The sequence below is a fragment of the Erinaceus europaeus genome, chromosome 10 (genome assembly GCF_950295315.1).
Source record: "Erinaceus europaeus chromosome 10, mEriEur2.1, whole genome shotgun sequence".
Lineage (NCBI taxonomy): Eukaryota > Metazoa > Chordata > Mammalia > Eulipotyphla > Erinaceidae > Erinaceus > Erinaceus europaeus.
In genome coordinates, this window is record NC_080171.1 from 31,452,448 (window position 1) to 31,474,287 (window position 21,840).

The 21,840-nt window shown below is 43.5% G+C and overlaps 1 protein-coding gene across 2 annotated transcripts; it reads left to right on the forward strand.

Moving 5' to 3' along the window:
* Positions 1 to 778: 778 nt before the first annotated feature.
* On the forward strand, positions 779 to 20,369 carry QNG1 (Q-nucleotide N-glycosylase 1). 2 transcript variants are annotated; one of them, XM_060199512.1, is made up of 4 exons: positions 779 to 1,383; positions 5,159 to 5,418; positions 12,614 to 12,809; positions 20,008 to 20,369. In XM_060199512.1, the coding sequence occupies exons 1-4, from the start codon at positions 1,047 to 1,049 to the stop codon at positions 20,046 to 20,048; spliced, it is 834 nt and encodes a 277-aa protein (XP_060055495.1). In that variant the 5' UTR covers positions 779 to 1,046; the 3' UTR covers positions 20,049 to 20,369. The 2 variants fall into 2 exon arrangements, with proteins under 2 accessions (XP_060055495.1, XP_007528447.1); XM_007528385.3 differs by lacking the exon at positions 20,008 to 20,369 and adding an exon at positions 17,965 to 19,922.
* The last annotated feature ends 1,471 nt before the right edge of the window (positions 20,370 to 21,840 follow it).

A 21,840-nucleotide genomic window follows, 5' to 3' on the forward strand; every position in this document is an offset into this window, starting at 1 on the left:
CAACTATTGAACACTCTTAGCTTCATTTGCAAAAAGCAGATCACCCAGACTGGGACTAAAGAAGATATTGAATTCAATAAAAGCAATTCCATGCAATTTTTTCTTTTTTCAAGCACTACTCAGCTCTTGTTTACCGTGATGCTGGAGACTGAATCTGGAATCTCAGAGCCACAAGCATGTTAAATCTTTTAACAACCACTGTGCTACCGCTCCAGCACTAGGCAACGTTAGTCTAACAACTAAATATTAGACTAACATCGATTTCTTCCTTTTTACATATTTTATTTGTTTTTATATTAATGAGAGATAGAGAAAGATGCAGTGACAAGAGCACTGCTCAGCTCTGGTGGAGCTGCAGATTAAACCTGGGGCCTCAGAGTCTCAGGCTTGCTTGCAGAAGCATCATGTTGTCTTCCCAGCTCTCTGCATGCTTTTCTCCAAGCATTGCAACGAATCCTAAACATTGTGGCCTCCACCCGGACCAGAATTTTTGCAAAAGACAGCCCTGCCTAGCGGAGAGCTTTTGGGTTTGGGGATCCCTTGCAGCCGCCGGGGCCACCAAGTCGTAGTAAGTGGGCATCGCCAGATTGTAGCCGCGACGCTACTGCAGTACTCCGCTTGGCCTCATCACTATCCGGACCCCGGCGGCAACCCGCAGGCTGCACTTCTTCGAACCGGGAGAAAATGGCGGAGCCGCGCACCTCCCAGGGCCGGGAAGTACTCTAGAACTTGGAAAGCGACTTTCGGGACTTGGGACCAGGAAGTGGGTCCAGGCCACGCGCCCGGTCTCACAGTGGGCGGGGCCACCGTCCCGGAAGTGCCGGGGGCTCTAGCGGGGTCGTCATCTCAGTGCAGGAGCGCCGGGCAGGGGCGTGGCCGGGGCGCTGTCGGGCCCCGGGTTCTCAGTGCGGGTGATAAAGGCACCCGAAGTAGGGGGGGGGGGGGGACGCCGCACCCCACGGGGCCTTTGAGCCTTGTCCATCCCAGGGGCAGAGTCCGCGCGCGGGGTTGAAGCGGCGTCTCCCGGTTCCTCAGAGCCAGGCGGGATGGGCGAGCTCCTGACTCCCCGGGAGACTGCCCGCTTCGTGGCCGCAAACAGCCGGGACGTGCGCGTGGACGGCGCGGGCGTGCGCGGCGTGGCGGAGCTGCTGCTCGCCAGGGCGTCGGGGCCCGAGCTGTGCGTGGACGGCTGGAAGACCCTGCACGAGCTCAATCCCCGGGCGGCCGACGAGGCCGCGGTCAACTGGGTGTTCCTGACCGACACGCTCAACTTCTCCTTCTGGGCGGACGACGCCGAGCGCAAGTGTGTGGTGGGCTACAGGGGGACTCCGTACAGCGGGTACTGGGCCCTGTGCGCCGCGGTCAACCGGGCCCTGGACGAAGGTGGGTGCTCCCGCGCCCGGGCACAGCCCACATCGGCGAGGTGGGATGGGCAAGCGATGCAAAAGCCTTTTTTTTCTTTTCTAAATCATTATGCTTTCTCCCCGGCCCAAGTTTGTTTATTTTACCCACGCAGTGCTCAGCTCCGGTTTGTGGTGGTGCAGGAGGTGAACCTGGTACCTCGGAGCCCCAGGCCGTGAAAGTCCTGTGTAACCACCACGCTGTCTCCCTTGTCTCTGAAAGTCTCCTTCCCAGGCTGGTAGAAAAGCTTGCTCGCCCTTCCTTCCTCCCTTCCTTCCTTCCTTTCCTTCCTTTCCTTCCTTTCCTTCCTTTCCTTCCTTTCCTTCCTTTCCTTCCTTCCTTCCTTCCTTCCTTCCTTCCTTCCTTCCTTCCTCCTTTCCATTTTCTTTCTTTCTTTCTTTCTTTCTTTCTTTCTTTCTTTCTTTCTTTCTTTCTTCCTTTTCCCACCTTCTGCATCCCACAATGACCCTGTGTCCATACTCCCAGAGGGATAAAGAATAGGAAAGCTATCAGGGGAGGGGATGGGATGCAGAGTTCTGGTGGTGGAAATTGTGTGGAGTTGTACTCCTCTTATCCTACGGTTTTGTCAGTGTTTCTTTTTTTCTTTTAAGTTTTTTATATTTATTATTTATTCCCTTTTGTTGCTTTTTTAATCGTTGTAGTTATTAATGTTGTTGTTATTGATGTTGTTGTTGTTGGATAGGACAGAGAGAAATGGAGAGAGGAGGGGAAGACAGAGAAGGGGAGAGAAAGACAGACACCTGCAGACCTGCTTCACCGCCTGTGAAGCGACTCCCCTGCAGGTGGGGAGCCAGGGGCCTTGAACCGGGATCCTTAAGCCGGTCCTTGTGCTTTGGGCCACGTGTGCTTAACCTGCTGTGCTACTGCCCAACTCCCCAGTGTTTCCTTTTTATAAATAAAAATAAAAATATTAAAAAGAGAAAAGAGTGACATAAATAAATGTATGAGGAATAGAGGAAATCATATTTTTTGCCCAGGGACCCAGGCTTAAGCCTCTATTGACCACCTGCAGGAGGAAAGCTTCATGAGTGGTGAAGCAGGGCAGCAGTTGTCTCTCTGCCTCTTTCCCTCTCTATCTTCCTTTCTCCTCTCAATTTCTTTGTCTCTATCCAACTATAAATAAATGAAAATTTAAAAAAGAAAAAAAAAGAAAAGCTTTCTGAAGCCACTTTGATGACAACTGACGAAGAAAGGGACAGACATACGATTTCTTTATATAGTCAAAATATATTGATTGTATTTTCAGGGTAGTGTGGGGGTGCCTCTTCCTGGGGGCATGCTCTCTGGGTTGGAGAGAACTCCACTGAGCCAGCCTGGGCTGCTACTCACTCAGCTAAGGAGGGAGATGACTCAAGAACAGACTCGTGGTGGCTAGACAGTGCAATTCTTTATTGATCAGAGAGCCAAGGCTTTTAAAGGGCAGAAGGGGAAGTGGCAAGTCAGAAATGGAAATGGCTGGGGAAAGGGGCGGAGGAAGGCAAAAATGGGCTGGAAAGGTAGGAACTTCCTAGTAACTGTTGCGAGGGTTTTAACTGGTGGGATTAACAATACCCTGGAGGCAGGGAGGGTCTTGAGGGTAGAAAGAAGATAGATCAAAGGAATGGAATGTGTGGGGATCTTTCATGCAAAACAGTGATTATGTAGATAATAAGTCTGATAAGGGGAGAGGATGGATGTCCCCTCAAGTCAATCCCTGCCAAACTCAACCACATCTTCACAATTTCCCGACAGTATTAAAAAAAACACAACTTTATATTTCATGAAAAAGGGAGAGAGAGGAGGAGGAAGGAAAAGAAACAGACTTCACTCTGGGACATGCACTGCCAAGGATCAAACCCTGGACTTGATCCACGGCACCACCTCCCAAACTACTAGGTTTATTTTTTTTAAATTAATTTCCCCCCCTTTTCAGGTTATTGCTGGGGCTCTGTGCCTGCACTATGAATTCATGGCTCCTAGTGCTAATCCCCCCCCATTTTATTTGATAGGACAGAATTGAGAGAGAAGGGAGATAGAGAAAGGTAGAGATACCTGCAGACCTTCTTCACCACTTGTGAAGCAACCCCCCTGCAGGTGGGGAGCTGGGGGCTGGTACCCAGGTTTTTGTGCACCTAATGGGGTATGCCACCATCCCCTCTTTTTTTTAGATTAATACGTATATTTGTTAACTCATATGAGAAAACCAGAGCATACTCTGGCATATGAGGTGCCAGGGGTGCAACTGAGGGCCTCATACAGTCCAATATGCTTACCTACTGCACCACCTCCTCCCAATACTTGGCTATATGACATTAGTTGTTAGAAATGAGTAAATAAGTAGAGACAAGCTGAAGGGAAAGGAAGGTTCTGCTTCTGCTTCTGCTTCTGGCTTTTGTTATTCATTCCCCCCCCCCCCTTATTTTTGGAACTGGGAATTGGACTCAGGACTCTATTTAAAATTTTTTTTTTTTATTTATAAAAAGGAAACATTGACAAAAACATAGGATAAGAGGGGTACAACTTCTCACAATTCCCACAACAAGACCTCGGTATCCCATCCCCTCCCCTGATAGCTTTCCTATTCTTTATCCCTCTGGGAGTATGGACCCAAGGTCATTGTGGGATGCAGAAGGTGGAAGGTCTGTCTTCTGTAATTGCTTCCCTGCTGAACATGGGCGTTGACAGATTGATCCCTATTCCCAGCCTATCTTTCTCTTTCCCTAGTTGGGCAGGGCTCTGGGGAAGTGGAGCTCCAGGACACATTGGTGGGGTTGTCTGTCAGGACTCCATTTATACAATGCACATGCCTTCCCACTGAGCTTGACCTTATTCATGTTTTAAAGAATAAGTTGTATTTATTTTAATGAGAGAAATAGAGAAAGACTAGCACACTGCTCAGCTCTGGTTTTTGGTGTTGGTGGGAACTGAACCTGGGACCTCAAGAACCTCAGGCATAAAAGTCTTGCAGAATCATTATGCTGTCTCCCTAGCCCAAAATTTATTTATTAACAAGAGAGAACCAAAACAGCATTCCGGTTCATGTGATACCGGTACTGGAACTCAGCACCTCATATTTGAGGATTTCATGTTTTATCCATTGCACTGTCTCCCCAGCCATTTCATGTTTATTTAATTTTTTAATTGTTAATATTTATTTTTAGCGCATCTCTCTCTTTCTTTTTTAAGATTTTATTTATATATTAATGAGAAAGACAGAAGAGAGAGAAAGAACCAGACATCACTCTGGTACATGTGCTGCCAGGGATCGAATTCAGGACCTCATGCTTGAGAGTCCAGTGCTTTATCCATCGTGCCACCTCCCGGACCACTTTTTAGCGCATTTCTATAGCCCTTCCTTGTTAGGTTTCATACTTGTGTATGAAATTGAGTATCTATTAAATATGAAAGTTCTTTTTTTTTTTTTTTTTTTTTTTTTTTTTACCTAAGGGGTTATCACTGGGGCTTAGTGCCAGCACTACGAATCCACTGCTCCTGGTGGCCATTTTTCATTCTTATTGGATAGGACAGAGAGAAATTGAGAGAGGAGAAGGAGATATGGAGAGAGAGAGACAGAGAGAAAGAAAGAGCGAAACCTGCAGACCTGCTTCACTACTTGTGAAGTGACCTCCCCCCTGCAGGTGGGTAGCCGCGTGTTTGCACGGGTCCTTGCACTTTCTACTATGCGTGCTTAACGTGGCCACCGCCCAGCCCCCAGCATGAAAGTTCTGACATTGTTCTTCTGAATTTTTTCTCTAAGGGATACCAGTGACTAGTGCATCTTATTATGCCACTGTGACTCTGGAGCAGGTTCGGCATATACTCCGTTCTGATACAGATGTTCCCATGCCCATGATGGAAGAGAGGCATCGGATTCTCAATGAAACTGGGAAAATTCTGCTTGAGAAGTTTGATGGATCATTTCTTAACTGTGTTCGAAAAAGTGAAAAAAGTGCACAGAAGTTAATGAACCTGGTAGTTGAGAATTTTCCCTCTTACAGAGATCTGACTCAGTTTGAGGTGAGTTGCTTCTGTCAAGTATTTTAGAATTCTTATCTTCTTTTTTAAAAAAAAAATTTTTTTAAATTTATTTTTATTGTTGTTATTGATGTTGTTGTTGTTGGATAGGACAGAGAGATATAGAGGAGGGGAAGACAGAGAGGGGGAGAGAAAGACACCTGCAAACCTGCTTCACTGCCTATGAAGCGACTCCCCTGCAGGTGGGGAGCTGGGGGCTCAAACTGGGGTCCTTGCGCTTTGCACCACTGGCACTTAACCCACTGTGCTCCTGCCCGACTCCCTTTAGTTATCTTAACAGTCAAATCTTTTAAGTTCCCAAACTCCTTTTGAAACTGAAAACTTAATTTGAAGTTGATTCACTGTGGACAAGAAACAGTATCAAATTAATATTTCAAAGACATTTCTTTTTCTTTCTTTTTTTTTTTTTAGTTAGTGTATTTCCTTTGTTCTTTTGTCCTTTCCCCTCCCCCTGCCCTTTTGAAGTGTTTCAAAACTAAAGAAAAACAATGAACCTTCAGCACTAAGGATAGTGAAGTCCTTTCAGTGCTTCAAAAATACTTCACTGAATGGGAAATACTTCAAAATACTGTACTGCAAAAGGATCAGGTATATCAAATTCTCTGTAGTAAAAGTATTTTCTGTAGTTGTGATGTTTTATTTTTTATATGTAGGGCACTTTAACAAAATTTGCTTTCTGGTGCAAAAAAAAATTTTTTTTAATAGATATACTTCTAAAAATGGACACATATGTTCTACTTTCCTAGTGTGCACCTGCATTTTGTTTTTGTAAAATTCTTTTTTCTTTTATTTACTTATTATTATTGTATAGTGACAAAGAGAAATTGAGAGGGGAGGGGAGATAAAGAGGGAAAGAAGCAGAGACACCTGCAGCCCTGCTTCACCACTTGTGAAACTTTCTCTCTGCAGATGGGGACCAGGGGCTTGAATTCAGGTCCTTGTGCACTGTAATGTGTGTGCTTAACCAGGTGCACCACCACCTAGCCCCCTAGGATTCATTATTAATGTGTTTGTAACTATAATATAGAATCAGGAGCAACTTCAGGGGCTTTATAACGTGCATGGTTGAGGCAAATGACAATATTACTCTGTGGTCTGTCATTTACACTCTAAGAAAACCTAACTTTAGGCTAGATCTATTAAACAGTTAATGAATACTGACATGAATTTTTTTTTTTTTTTAAGTTTGGGGAAGCTGTATGACCATATTCTTTTTAAAAAGTATTTATTTATTCCCTTTTGTTGCCCTTGTTTTATTTTTGTAGTTGTTGTTGTTGGATAGGACAGAGAAATGGAGAGAGATGGGGAAAATAGGGGAGAGAAAGATAGGCACCTGCAGACCTGCTTCACTGTTTGTGAAGCGATTTCCCTGCAGGTGGGGAGCTGGGGGCTCGAACCGGGATCCTTATGCCGGTCCTTGCACTTTGCACCACCTGAACTTTACCTGCTGCGCTACCGCCCGACTCCCACTGACATGAAATTTTACTTAATTTGAGTAGGGAGCTGGAACCTCATCCATTTATGATTTTATAGCTCTTGGCTTGACTTTTTCAGATATAGATAGAGATGGGAGTGGGTGGGGGGAGACATCACAGTAGCTTCTCTTAGTGCCACAGCTCTATTCTAGTGCTGGAGCTTGGGCCTCATGCTGTAAGCTCTATTGAGCTATCTGTAGTTCCTTCCTCTAAATGTTTCTTAATTGCTCTTTGTGATTTACTAGGTGTTTTCACTTAGACCTCATCTGTTCAACAGAATAGTTCTGTGGCACAAGGGCAGGTGTATTATTCATATATATATATATATTTTTTTCTTGCCTCCAGGGTTATTACTGGGTGCCTTCACAATGAATCTACTGTTCCTGGAGGCTATTTCCCCCCCTTTTGTTGCCCTGGTTGTTTATTGCTGTTGTAGTTATCCTTATTGTTTTTATTGCTGTCATTGTTGTTGGATAGGACAGAGAGAAATGGAGAGAGGAGGGGAAAACATAGAGGGGGAGGGAAAGATAGACACCTGCAGATCTGCTTCACCGTTTGTGAAGTGACTCCCCTGCAGGTAGGAAGCCGAGGCCTTGAACCGGGATCCTTATGCCGGTCCTTGCGCTTTGCGCCACATGCGCTTAACCTGTTGCACTACCGCCCGACTCCTTATTCTCATATTTGTATACTATAAAAAAGTAAGACTGAAGGACAGGTTGAACAGTTTTATCTTAGGTCATTTAGTTAGGAAGTAACCCTTTTATTTTTTTTTAACCAGAGTTGAACAGTGCTCTGGTAGTGCAGGGGATTGAACCTGGGACTTTGGAGCCTCAGGCATGAGAGTCTGTTTGCATAACCATTATGTGGTCTACCCTCCGCGTAACCCATTTTTTTGATTCTGTTATAAAAATGAATGAAAGATGCCTGATTATGTTTAAGGTTCTTTTTTTTTTTTTAAAGAAACTTTATTTTTAATTTTTCCCTTTTGTTGCCCTTGTTTATTGTTGTTATTATTGTTATTGCTGTCATTGTTGTTGGATAGGACAGAGAGAAATCGAGAGAGGAGGGGAGAGGGGAGAGAAAGATACCTGCAGACCTGCTTCACCACCTGTGAAGTGGCTCCCCTGCAGGTGGGGAGCCAGGGACTTGAACCAGGATCCTTACTCCGGTCCTTGTGCTTCGTGCCATGTGCACTTAATCTGCTGTGCTACTGCTGGCTCCCTGTCAAGGTTTTTTTTTTTTTTTTTTTTTTTTTCCCCCCAGGATTATTGCTGGTTTGCTCAGTACCTGTACTAGGAATGGTCCTGGAGGCCTTTTTTTCCCTTTTTTTTTGTGTGTGTTTTCTTGACCCTAACACTGCTCATTTCTGGCTTATGGTGGTGCTGGGGATTGAACCTGGGACCTCAGAGCCTCCGGCTTGAAAGGCTTTTTCATAACCATTATGCTGTCTCCCCAGCCTTGTTGCCCTTGTTTATTGTTGTTGTTGTGATTCTTAGAAACTTTATTTTTGTTGTCATTGCTGTCGTTGTTGGATACAACAGAGAGAAATGAAGAGAGGAGGGGAAGACAGAGAGGGGGAGAGAAAGACAGACACTTTCAGACCTGCTTTACTGCCAGTGATGTGACCCCTCTGCAGGTGGGGAGCTGGGGGCTGGAACTGGGATCTTTAAGCTGGTCCTTGAGCTTTGTGCCATGTGTGCTTAACCCACTACACTACCACCCAGCTTCCTGTTAAGGTTCTTTTAATGGCTAGGGACAGACACACAGCTAGAAAAAGCTTAAGCAAAAAGAATTTGGGGAAAGGTATTGGGAATAGGAGCTACCTCAGTAACTCAGTGCCATTGGGATTCAGTCTTTGCTTCTATTGGCTCTGTTTTTCTCTTCCTGCAGACTGACTTTCTCCTTGAAATAGAAAAAGAAAATATCCAGGAATTTTGCATATTGCTTCAGCTGCCATAAAGACAGACAGACACACTCAGTTCTGGTTCTAAAACTCCTAAGCAAAAGCTGGTTAAACTGCCATAGATTATGATCAGTGGGTATGGGAGGGGGCAAAGGTAGAAAAGAGACCTCAGGCCACTATTGAGTTTCTTTCAGTGCTGATTAACCAGTTCACTAGTACAGAGGTTGCTTAGAGGTTTATTTTAAAAGTACATAATTACAGCCTTGTTTTTCAAGAAATTATGCATTGAGTTCTTTGTTTGATATATCTGAATGTATTGGATTGTCAGAAAAGTCATGCCACATTTGCATAGAAAACCAGAAAAGTACATCATAACGTTTCGGATAACCTAGTATTAATCAGTATGTATTCACTGCTAAACATTGCCATCCATGTGGCTAAGAATCCATGTATTCAAGAACTGATATGGCTGTGGAAAAGAACCGAAAGCATTTTTGCATAGCTATTATGCTATCTCTCCAACCTTACATTAAGACTTTCATACCTGAGACACCAGAAGTCTCATTTTCAATCCCCAGTACCACCATAAGCCAGAGTTGAACAGTGTTGGATACATAAGGCTTAATATTTATTAAACTCTGTGTTAATTATTTCATTGGGGATGCTAATGGTGTACAGTAGTTGACACATGAGTAAAATTTCTCATTTCACCATGATAATTATCTGCAAAATACTCTACCTCTAACTTAGGCCCTTTTCCATCACCATGTGCCAGGAACACCCTCCCACTCTCACCCCAGTCCCCTCCTTCCTGTCCTCCTTCCCCAGAATCCTGTGTCCTGGGGCAACACACCAAACCCAGTCCAACTTTTACTTGTTTTTGTTTCTTTGTTTGACTTTATTTAATTTGATAGGACAGAGAGAAGTTGAGAGGGAAGAGGGGGGATAAGAGGGAGAGAGAGCAACAGAGATCCACCTGCAGCACTGATCCACCCCTTATAAAACAGGTGGGGGTCAGGGGCTTGAATCTGGGTCCTTGGGCATGGTAATGTGTGCGCTTAACCAGGTGCACCACCACCTGGCCCCTTCCAACTTTTACTTTATGTTCCCCCCTTTTTTTAAAAAAAAAATTATTTATTCACTTTTGTTGCCCTTGTTTTATTGTTGTAGTTATTATTGTTTTTGTTATTGATGTCATCGTTGTTGGATAGGACAGAGAGAAATGGAGAGAGGAGGGGAAGACAGAGGGGGAGAGAAAGACAGACACCTGCAGCCCTGCTTCACCGCCTGTGAAGCAACTCCTCTGCATGTGGGGAGCCAGGAGCTCGAACAGGGATCCTTACACTGGTCCTTGTGCTTTGTTGCCACCTGCACTTAACCGCTGCACTACTGCCCGACTCCTGTGTTTCCTCTTTTTGTGCTTGTTTCTTTTTTAATTTTTTTTCTTTTATGCTTTTTGTTTCTTTTTTTTTTCTTTCCCTAGAGCACTGAGCAGCTATGGTCTATGGTGGTACAAGGGATTGAACCTGGGACTTCAGAGACTCAGGCATAAGAGTCTCTTATGCATAACCATTATGCTATCTACCCCTGCTATGTTTTTTCTTTAAAAAAATATCTTAATGGTAGTGCAGTGGGTTAAGCAAACATGGCATGAAGCACAAGGACAGGCATAAAGATCCTGGTGGGGGTCGGGCGGTGGCGCAGTGGGATAAACGCATGTGGGGCAAAACGCAAGGACCGGCGAAGGGATTCCGGTTCCAGCCCCCGGCTCCCCACCTGCAGGGGAGTCGCTTCACAGGCGGTGAAGCAGGTCTGCAGTGTCTGTCTTTCTCTCCCCCTCTCTGTCTTCCCCTCCTCTCTCCATTTCTCTCTGTCCTATCCGACAACGAACAACATCAACAATAATAATAACCACAACGAGGCTACAACAACAAGGGCAACAAAAGGGGGAAAAATGGCCTCCAGGAGCGGTGGATTCATGGTGCAGGCACCGAACCCAGCAATAACCCTGGAGAAAAAAAAAAAAAGATCTTGCTTCGAGCCCCCAGCTCCCCACCTGTGGAGGGGGGGGGTCGCTTCACAAGCGGTGAAGCAGGTCTGCAGGTGTCTATCTTTCCCCCCTCTGTCTTCCCCTCCTCTCTTGATTTCACTCTGTCCTATTCAACAACGACGACAGCAATAACAACAACAATAATAACCACACCAATGGTAGAACAACAAGGGCAACAAAAGGAAAAAAAAAAACCTCCAGGAGCAGTGAATTCGTGGTGCAGGCACCAAGCCCCAGCAATAACCCTGGAGGCAAAAAAAAAAAAAAATTTATTATTGGATAGAGACAGAGAGAAATTAAGAGGGGGCGGGGGAAATAGGGAAAGGGACAGAGAGACACCTGCTGCTCTGCTTCATAACTCATGTAGGAGTACAGGTGGGGACCAGGAGCTTAAACCTGGTCCTGGTACACTGTAATATGAGCGGTTAACCAGGTGTGCTATCACCTGGCCTCCTTGTTACTGTTTTTCTATACAAAATGTGTCATAACTTCAAATATATTTATTTATTTTTAACTTCCAATCTATTTAGATCACCTACAGTATCTACCAAAGGACTTGACTTTTATTATTTTTATTTGCTAGAGACAGCCTGCTATCAAGAAGGAAGAGAGACATAGAGAGGAGAGAAAGACACTTGGCAGACGTGCCTCACCACTTGTGAAGCTTTCCCCATTTAGGTGGGGCCTGGGGTCCTTGTGCATTGTAACATATGTACTCAACCAGATGTGTCACCACCCAGCCCTGTGATGTATCATTTCTTGAAAAAAAATAAACAAGGCTTTTTTTAATAAAGACATATATATTTAAAATATTCATTTATTTATTTCCTTTTGTTGCCCTTGTTTTTTGTTGTTGTAGTTATTATTGATGTCATCGTTGTTGGATAGGACAGAGAGAAATGGAGAGAGGAGGGGAAGACAGAGAGGGGGAGAGAAAGACAGACACCTGCAGACCTTCTTCACTGCTTGAGAAGCGACTCCCCTGCAGGGGGGAGCCGGGGGCTGGAACCGGGATTCCTATGCTGGTCTTTGAGCTTTGCGCCACCTGCACTTAAACTGCTGTGCTACTGCCCAGCCCCCCAAGATATTTTCTTTTAAGATCTATAAAATTTTTACCAGCAAAGTAAGATTCTTCTGCCTTTGAAAAAGAAGATTAGGGGCAGGGTTATATAGCATAATGGTTATGCAAAGAGACTTTCGTGCCTGGGGCTCCAAAGTCCCAGGTTCAATCACCCCCAAACACACACACACACACACACACACACACACACACAATAAGCCAGAGCTATGCAGTGCTCTGGTGTGTCTCTGTGTCTTTCTCTGCATCTCTCTCAAAAATAAAATAAATAAAATGCTTAAAATATGTTTTCAATATGTGTCTTCTTTATTTTAAACTTTTAAAATTATTTATTTCCCCTTTTGTTGCCCTTGTTTTATTGTTGTAGTTATTACTGTTGTTGTTGATGTCGTCGTTGTTGGATAGGAGAGGGAGAAATGGAGAGAGGAGGGGAAGACAGGGGAGAGAAAGAGAGACACCTGCAGACCTGCTTCACCATCTGTAAAGCGACTCCCCTGTAGGTGGGGAGCCGAGGGCTAGAACGGGGATCCTTATGCCGGTCCTTGAGCTTTGTGCCACGTGTGCTTAACCCACTGGCGTTACAGCTTGACCCCCCTGTGTCTTCTTTTTAATATCAGACATAAAGCTGTTTGATACCCTGGTAACATTTGTGTTTTTTTTTCATTTATCAGGGGAAAAGAATTTCTTTTTACAAACGGGCCCAAATCCTCGTGGCAGATACGTGGAGTGTACTAGAAGGAAAAGGAGATGGCTGCTTTAAGGACATCTCCAGTATCACCATGTTTGCTGATTATAGATTACCTCAGGTTCTTGTTCACTTGGGAGCGCTGAAATACTCTGATGAACTACTAGAGAAGCTTCGAAAAGGTTTGCCACCTTACTTAATTTTTTGTTATACTGCATATTATTTTTGAATCTCTTTTCAATTTCTATTATACAAAGTCTTTCTTTAAAAAATTTATTTGTTTGTGGGGTTCGGGCAGTAGCGCAGCAGGTTAATCGCTTGTGACTCCACCTGCGGGGGAGTCACTTCACAGGCAGTGAAGCAGGTCTGCATGTGTCTGTCTTTCTCTCCCCCTCTCTGTCTTCCCCTCCTCTCTCGATCTCTCTCCGTCCTATCCAACAACGAATGACATCAACAATAACAATAATAACCACAACAAGGCTACAACAAGGGCAACAAAAGGGGGGAAAATGGCCTCCAGGAGCGGTGGATTCGTGGTGTAGTCACTGAGCCCCAGCAATAACCCTGGAGGCAAAAAAAATTATTTGTTTATTTTATTTTACCAGAGCAGCATTGGTTATTGATGGTGTCATAGGCTGCACCTAGCACCTCTTGCTTACCGGCCCTGTGTGCACTACTGCTGCTCTGTCTCCTTGCCAAATGATATCTTCTCCCCTGTACCCCCAGCCTCTTCCAAAAGCACTGTTAAAAATCACTTGAAAAGAAAATCCAAGTATAGAGAAAATTACATTTTGTTGTTTACACTGTGGATACTGTGGGAAATTGTACTGCTAGAATGTCATAGTTTCAGAGAACCTCATAAGAAAATGAAAACTTGTGCATTTGAAAAGTGTTAATTAAACCGACGAGCACACTACACAGACATACAAGGTGGTTGACTGTTAATATATACTGGACTTCAAATTAGGAGTTTCCAAAGTTGACTCTAGGTCATCTTGCATAAGTCACTCACTTTTCTAGATTTAGTCACCATTGTCAGATTTGACTATTGATTCGCCTCCAAGGTTATTGCTGGGGCTCAGTACCTGCACTACGAATCTACTGCTCCTGGAGGCCATTTTTTCCATTTTATTGGATAGAATAGAGAGAAATTGAAAGAGATGGGGGAGATAGAGAAAGAAAGAAAGATAGACACCTGCAGACCTGCTTCACGGCTTGTGAAGCCACCCCCCTGCAGGTGGGGAGCTGGGAGCTGGAACCACGATCCGTTTGCAGGTCCCTGTACTTCATACTAAGTGCACTTAACCCAGTGCACCACAGCCCGGCCCCATTTGCTTGTTTTTGTTTGTTTTACCAGAGCATTGCTAAGCTCTGGCTTCTTTTTGGGGATTGAACCTGGAACCACTGATTCTTTGTGCATAAAAGTCAGGTATGCTACTGCTGGCTCTATCTCCCAGGCCCAAGAGTAGAAGTCTTAATTTTTAACTTTTTATTATTTTTACTTATATATTGGATAGAAACAAATAGAAATTGAGAACAAAGTGGGTGATAGATAGTGGGTGACAGATAGAGACAGAGACACCAGCTGTTGGTATGCATGAGACTCCTTCTGTTTCGTTTGGTTTAAATCCCCCCTGCTTAACACTATTCTATTTACATAACCACTTCATTCTATTTACATAACCGCTGTTAACAAGCACCACCCTCCCTCCAGGGCATTGGTGGTTCAGTGATAGGATTCTCACCTGCTCCGCCCCCTCCTTGTCACACCCTGATCCCCTCCTTGTCACACTCTGATTTTCACCAGTCACTTTTCTCTCCACCCTCTCTATGTCACATCCTGTTTACACCCTACTTGGTAAGTATATATAAAGACGGCATTGTGAGTTTTACAGTACTTGAGTTTAGCTTAGCTCGTCTTAGATTGTGCTGCGTCCTGCATGAATAGATACTGCCTACAGCTCAACCATGAGTCCCTGGTCGTCTGTCACCTGCCCGTGAAGCCAGCCCTGCGAAAACAACATAACCCGTCGAAAACAACAACCAGCAGCATTGCTTCACCACTCACAAAGCTTCCCCCTGCAACTGGAGGCTTGAATCTGGGTCCTTGCACATTGTAACGTGTGCTGAACCAGGTGCACCACCACCCGGCCCCTAGAATAGAAGTCTTATCGTGAGTGTAGATAATTGTATTTGAGTGAAAAGTAGATTTTTTAAAAAAAATAAGATTTATTTTTGCTGGTATGGAATACCTTCGATAACCCTGGTGGCAGTAAAAAAATAATACCAGCCATCAAGTTGCAGATGCTACCATGACACCAACCTGACCTCCTTGGGAGATGACCTCACCAATGTGTCCTGGAACTCCACCTCCCCAGAGCCCTACTCACTAGGAAAAGATAGAAACAAGCTGTGGATATGAATTGACTGGTCAATGCCCATGTCCAGTGGAGAAGCAATTACAGAAGCCAGACTTCCCACATTCTGCACTCCATAAAGATCTTTGGTACATACTCCCAAAGGGATAAAGAATAGGGAAGCTTCCAATGGAGGGAATGGGATACAGAAGTCTGGTGGTTGGAATTGTACTCCTCTTATCCCACAATCTTGTCGATCATTGTTAAATTAATAATAATAATAATATTTAATTTTAGGGACTGGGTGGTGGTGCAGCTGGTTGAGTGCACATAAAATAGTGCTCAAGGACTCCAGTTCATACCTCTGGTCCCCACCTGCAGGGGGGAAATTTCACAAGCAATGAAACAATGCAGCAAGTGCCTTTTTCTCCCTGTTTTTTCCTTCCCTCATGATTTCTCGGTCTCTGCCTAGTATGTAAATAAAAAAAAATAAAATAAAAACAAAACAAAAACTTTATTTATTTATTTATGAGAGAGATAGAACCAGAGCATTACTCTGGCTTGGTACATGTGATGTTGGGGATTGAACTCAGAACCTGAGGTCTTAATCTACTGCCTCATTTCCTGGGCTGCAGCTTTTGTTTTTTCAAATAGGTCTTTGTATAAGAAAATTTGTGGGGGGGTTGGGTGGTAGTGCAGCAGGTTAAGTGCACGTGGCACCAAGCGCAAGGACCTGGGTAAGGATCCCGGTTCGAGCCCCCGGCTCCCCAGCTGCAGGGGAGTCGCTTCACAAGTGGTGAAGCAGGTCTGCAGGTGTCTATCTTTCTCTTCCCTTCTTTTCTCTGTCTTCCCCTCCTCTCTCCATTTCTCTCTGTCCTATCCAACAGCAACAACATCAATAACACCAATAATAACTACAACAATAAAACAACAAGGGCAACAAAAGGGAATAAATAAATATTTTTAAAAAGTTATCTCAATTATTGAGACTTCTGGAGGTGTGGCTATGGAGTAGTAGCAACCTCACAGTCACTTTCCCATCAACTAGACAAAACAGTGAAAAAATACTTGAAACCTCACCAAATTGTTACATTTTTTATAAAAAATTAAAATAATTAAAAACAAAGTCAGAGGACTGCAGTTTTTTTATTTAATTTTTGAACATTTATTTATTACCTTTTGTTACCCTTGCTGTTTTATTGTAGTAATTATTGTTGTTGTTTTGTTATTATTATTTTTTATTTATTTTTTAAATTTTATTTATTTATTTTCCCTTTTGTGCCTTGTTGTCTTTATTGTTGTTGTAGTTATTATTGTTGTTATTGATGTCATCGTTGTTAGGACAGAGAGAAATGGAGAGAAGAGGGGAAGACAGAGGGGGAGAGAAAGACAGACACCTGCACACCTGCTTCACCGCTTGTAAAGCCACTCCCTTGCAGGTGGGAAGCCGAGGGCTCGAACCGGGATCCTTCCGACAGTCCTTGCACTTTGGGACACGTGTGCTTAACCCACTGTGCTACCGCCTGACTCCCTATTGTTATTATTTTTTATTACCTTTATTTATTTACTGGATAGAGACAGCCAGAAATCGAGAGGGAAGGAGGTGATAGAGAGAGAGAGAGACACACACACACACCTGCAGCCCTGCTTCACCACTCGCAAAGCTTTCCCCCTGCAGGTGGGGACTAGGGGCTCAAACCGTGGTCCTTGAGCATTGTAATAAGTGCGCTCAGTCAGGTGCGCCACCACCCAGTCCCTGCTATTGTTACTGATATCATTGTTATTGGATAGGACAGAGAGAAATGGAAAGAGGAGGGGAAGAGAAAGACACCTGTAGATCTGCTTCACCGCCTGTGAAGCAACTCCCCTGTAGGTGGGGAGCTGGGGGGGGCTCGAACCGGGATTCTTATGCTGGTCCTTGCTCTTTGTGCCATGTGCGTTTAACCCGCTGTGCTACCAACCGACTCCCCTTTTTTTGCCTCCAGGGTTATCACTGGGGCTTGGTGCCTGCACTATGAATCCACTGCTCCTGGAGGCTATTTTTTCCATTTTGTTACCCTTGTTGTTGCGCTTGTTGTAGTTGTTATACTTATCAAACTTGGTAAGTATAAGGTCCTGAGTTCGATCCCTGGCATCAAATATGCCAGAGTGATACTTCAGTTCTTTGTCTCTCTCCCCATATCCTCTCTTTTTCTCTTTCTTTCTCATTAGTTGAGAAACTTTCTTTTTCTTTTTCTTTTTTTACCAGAGCACTACTTAGCTCTGGCTTATGGTGGTGCGGGAGATTGAAGCTGGGACTCTTGAGCCTCAGGCATAAGAGTCTCTTTGCATAACCATTATGCTGTCTACCCCTTTCTCTCTCATTAGTAAAATAAATTTTTCTTTACTTATTATTGGGTAGATGCTGAGAGGAATTGAGAGGAGAGGGAGAATGGGGAAAGAGTCAGAGGCACACCTGCAGCCCTGCTTCATCATTTGTGAAGCTTTCCTCCTGTGGGTGGGGAAGCAGGGGCTTGAACCTAGGTTCTTGTGCACTGTAATAAGTGTGCAGGTGTGCTTAGCCAGGTGCGCCACCTCCTGGTCCCTAAATGAAGTTACTTCTTTTCTTTTCTCCTTCCTTCCTTCCTTCCTTCCTTCCTTCCTTCCTTCCTTCCTTCCTTCCTTCCATTCATTACCAGAGCACTGCTCAGTGCTGGCTTATAGTGGTACTGGGGATTGAACCTGAGACCTCTGGTATTTCATGCATGAGAGGCTTTTGCATACCCATTATACTATCTCTCTAGTGCCCCCCCAAGTATATAAAATAAAAATATTAGGCTGAGGAGGTCACATGTTAATATTGTGCATATCCAAGACTATTGATTTATTTCCCAGCACCACATAAAAAATAAATACTGTGTTGTTCCTCAGTGAAGTTCATAGTAGATTTTGTATCATTGACTCTTATTGATTCTGGCTATATATGTTGTTTCTGTTGCAGGAGAAATGCTCTCCTATGGAAGTAAGGAAGAGGTGGAGATCAGAGGGTGCTCAGTTTGGTGTGTTGAGCTGATCAGGGATTGTCTTTTGGAGCTTATTGGAAAAAATGGTGAAAAAACAAGTGGAGAGATCACTTCCATTCTTTTGGATTATTTCTTATGGGACTATGCCCGTGATCACAGGGAAGATATGAAAGAAATTCCGTTTCATCGCACACGTTGCATATATTATTAATGCAAAGTGTAAACCAACTCAAAGAAGACCCTTTTCATTTTGTTTATTTTATTTTTTGTTACCACCGAGGTTATTGCTAGGGCTTGCACTACAAATTCACCAATCCCAGTGACCATTTTTTCCTCTCAAATTTTTATTAGATAGGACAGAAAGAAATTGAGAGAGGTCAGGTAGATAGAGACAGGGAGAGAAAGATAAGACACCTTCAGACCTGCTTCGATGCTTGTGAAGTGGACCCCCTCCCTGTAGGTGGAGAAGGGCCCTTTAACCAGGGTCCTTACACTTGGTAATATGTGGGCTTAATTGGGTGTGCCACCGCCCAGGCCACACCATCTTTGTGTTTTATACCACATAATCATGTGCAGTTTTTCTTTGATAGTAGCAGAAAGTAGTAGAGGTTACAGAAACAAGAAAATTAAGTTACCTAGTCATCTGCATTTTTTTTTATTTGTCTGTCTTGCTACTGCTTGCTTAGTTTTAACTAAATATTCAAGGAACACAGAATTAGCAGAAATAGTTAAGGAACTCCTAATGCTTTCTGTAGTCCTCAGGGTTTTATTTTTTATTTTTTTTTACATTTATTTATTTTCCCTTTTGTTACCCTTGTTGTTTATCGTTGTTGTTGTTATTGCTGTCGTTGTTGGATAGGACAGAGAGAAATGGAGAGAAGAGGGGAAGACAGAGAGGGGGTAAGAAAGATAGACACCGGCAGACTTGCTTCACCGCCTGTGAAGCGACTCCCCTGCAGGTGGGGAGCCAGGGGCTCAAACCAGGATCCTTATGCCGGTCCTTGCGCTTTGCCCCACCTGCGCTTAACCGGCTGAGCTACGCCCGACTTCCAGTCCTCAGGTTTTTAAAAATTTTATGCCTTATAATATAATTAATCTTCTGTGATGGTATTTTAACCAATCAATTGGTATCTTAAGGTGTAGAAATTTTTCTTATACCTAATAATTTGATATAAAAGAGATAGGGCCTATGCTATTGCTTTTGTAAAAATCAATCTTTTTTTTTTTTATTGTTGTTGTAGTTATTATTGTCGTTCTTGGATAGGACAGAGAGAAATGGAGAAAGGAGGGGAAAACAGAGAGGAGGAGAGAAAGAAAGACACCTGCAGACCTGCTTCACCGCTTGTGAAGGGACTCCCCTGCAGGTGGGGAGCCGGGGGCTTGAACCGGGATCCTTACGCCCATTGCTGGCTTTGCGTGCCACGTGCGCTGTAAAAATCAATCTTGACACCTTATTTTAAACTTACTGATAATGGGGGCCAGGTGGTAGTGCACCTTGTTGACTGCACATGTTACACAATGCACAAGCCAGGGTTTGAGTCCCCAGTCCCCTCCTGCAAGGGGAAAGCTTTGCAAGTGTTGAAGCAGTGTTGCAGGTGTCTCTCTGTTTCTCTCCCTATCACCCTCTTCCCTCTTAATTTCTGTCTATCCTGTTAATAAATAAAGATAATAAAAAAAACTTATATTGAGTGGTCCAGGAGGTGACGCAGTGGACTCTCAAGCATGAGGTCCTGAGTTCAATCCCTGGCAGCACATGTACCAGAGTGATGTCTGGTTCTTTCTCTCCTCCTATCTTTCTCATGAATAAATAAATAGAATCTTTTTAAAAAAATCTTATATTGATAGTGAATTTTGTGCACAATGTTTTCAATCTGTAATATAATTTTTTAGGGTGATTGAATTAGAATGCAATAAAGATTTTAAAAACCTTTCTTAAGCCTGTAGCATTTTTTAAAATAGAATATATACATATATGTACACACACACATATATATCTGTCTTTTTTTTTTTTTTTTTTTCAGAGTTCTGCTCAACTCTGACTTTTGCTGGTACTGAGGCTTGAATCTGGGACCTCTGGTGCCTCAGGCATGAATGTCACACTACCTGACAGTGCTATCTCCTTGGCCTACCATGTATACATTTAAAAGTTACATAATAGATTTTATTATGTACTTTATGTTGCAGAACTCTTGTTACCTACCACACACTTTTTTTCCAAGCTTTACCCCCACATTCTTTCTAACAGAATCTTGATTTTTGTTAGGTATCTACCTTGGCTTTATGTGATTTTTGTATGAATCAGAAAATGACCTTCTTTCCCCAAGCACTTTACTGCCATCTTCTGGGAATTTGTCATAAGTAATAATCTTACAAATGACAGTGACTGAATGGGTCCTCTGGAGTTAGGCACTATACAACTTGCACTGTAAATAGTACTCTTTTATCTCCTGTATGACTCATGGGAAGGTGATCCCATTTCTAATTCCTGGTTAGTATAAATGGTTTATTATTTATACTAATACCTCTGTCTATGTTTGCTTTAGTAATGAATATGTTTATGTTACTTAACTGGGACTGTATTCTTTTTTATTTATTCATTTATTTAAGAAAGGAGACATTAACAAAACCATAGGATAAGAGGGGTACAACACACAATTCCCACTACCTGATCTCCATATCCCATCCCCTCCCCTGATAGCTTTCCCATTCTCTATCCCTCTGGGAGTATGGACCCAGGGTCATTGTGGGTTGCAGAAGGTAGAAGGTCTGGCTTCTGTAATTGCTTCCCCATTGAACATGGGCGTTGACTGGTTGATCCATACTCCCAGTCTGCCTCTTTCTTTCCCTAGTAGGGTGTGTCTCTGGGGAAGCGGAGCTCCAGGACACATTGGTGGGGTTGTCTGTCCAGGGAAGTCTGCTTGGCATCGTGCTGGCATCCGGAACCTGCTGGCTGAAAAGAGAGTTAATATACAAAGCCAAATAAATTGTTGAACAGCCCTGGACCTAAAGACTGGAATAGCGCAGATGAAGTGTTGGGGGGTATTCCCTGCAGGCTCTTGTGTACTTCTGCTTTCAGGTATATATTTTTCCCTAGTTTATGGGCACATGTGAACATATGCTCTATTTCAGGGGACCTGGACTATATCTAGGTTTGGGGATTTATTGGGGAGTGGAACACCTGGAATGGAAGTAGAGAATACTATGAAACAAAAGGTCTCACTCGAGTGATGAAGCTGAAGGGTTGTCATTCCACACCTGAAGTCTCTGGACACAGTCTGAAGTGAAGCATGCTGGGGTGGCACTTGTTGCGTTGATTGGGTTGCGATCCGTGGATGCAATATTATTTGATATGCATTAAGAGAAGCGTGTAGGAAAGTGCACCCCACCCTAAGGTTCCAGGACTGGGGGAAATATAGGCTCTGTAGTGGAAATGTGAGGTTCCTGCTGTCTTAGGGTTCAAGAAGACAATGGATAGTTATTGTTATCATCACATTATTTGGTGATTGGGTTAACTTTGAAAAGTCCCTTTGTTAGGGTTTGGGGTCTAATACCCAGCATCTTGTATATAGCTGTGCTACTGGTTGCTTCTGTTCTCCCTGGTCTAGGCTTTTGAGAGATTCAACATATCAAAGATAGCCTATGTATTAAAAAGACTCAGTCTGTGTTTTAAGAAGTTCTAGACATATGATCATTTTTTCCCATCTCATATTGATTAAATAGTGATTTATATGTCTACACTTTAATAGGAGTGTACATAAACACCATTCCCACCACCAAAAGACTGTCTGGCACTGTATTCTGAGAAATGCATGATAAGGTGGTTTTGTCATTATTCAAATGTGTTTTTGTTTTTT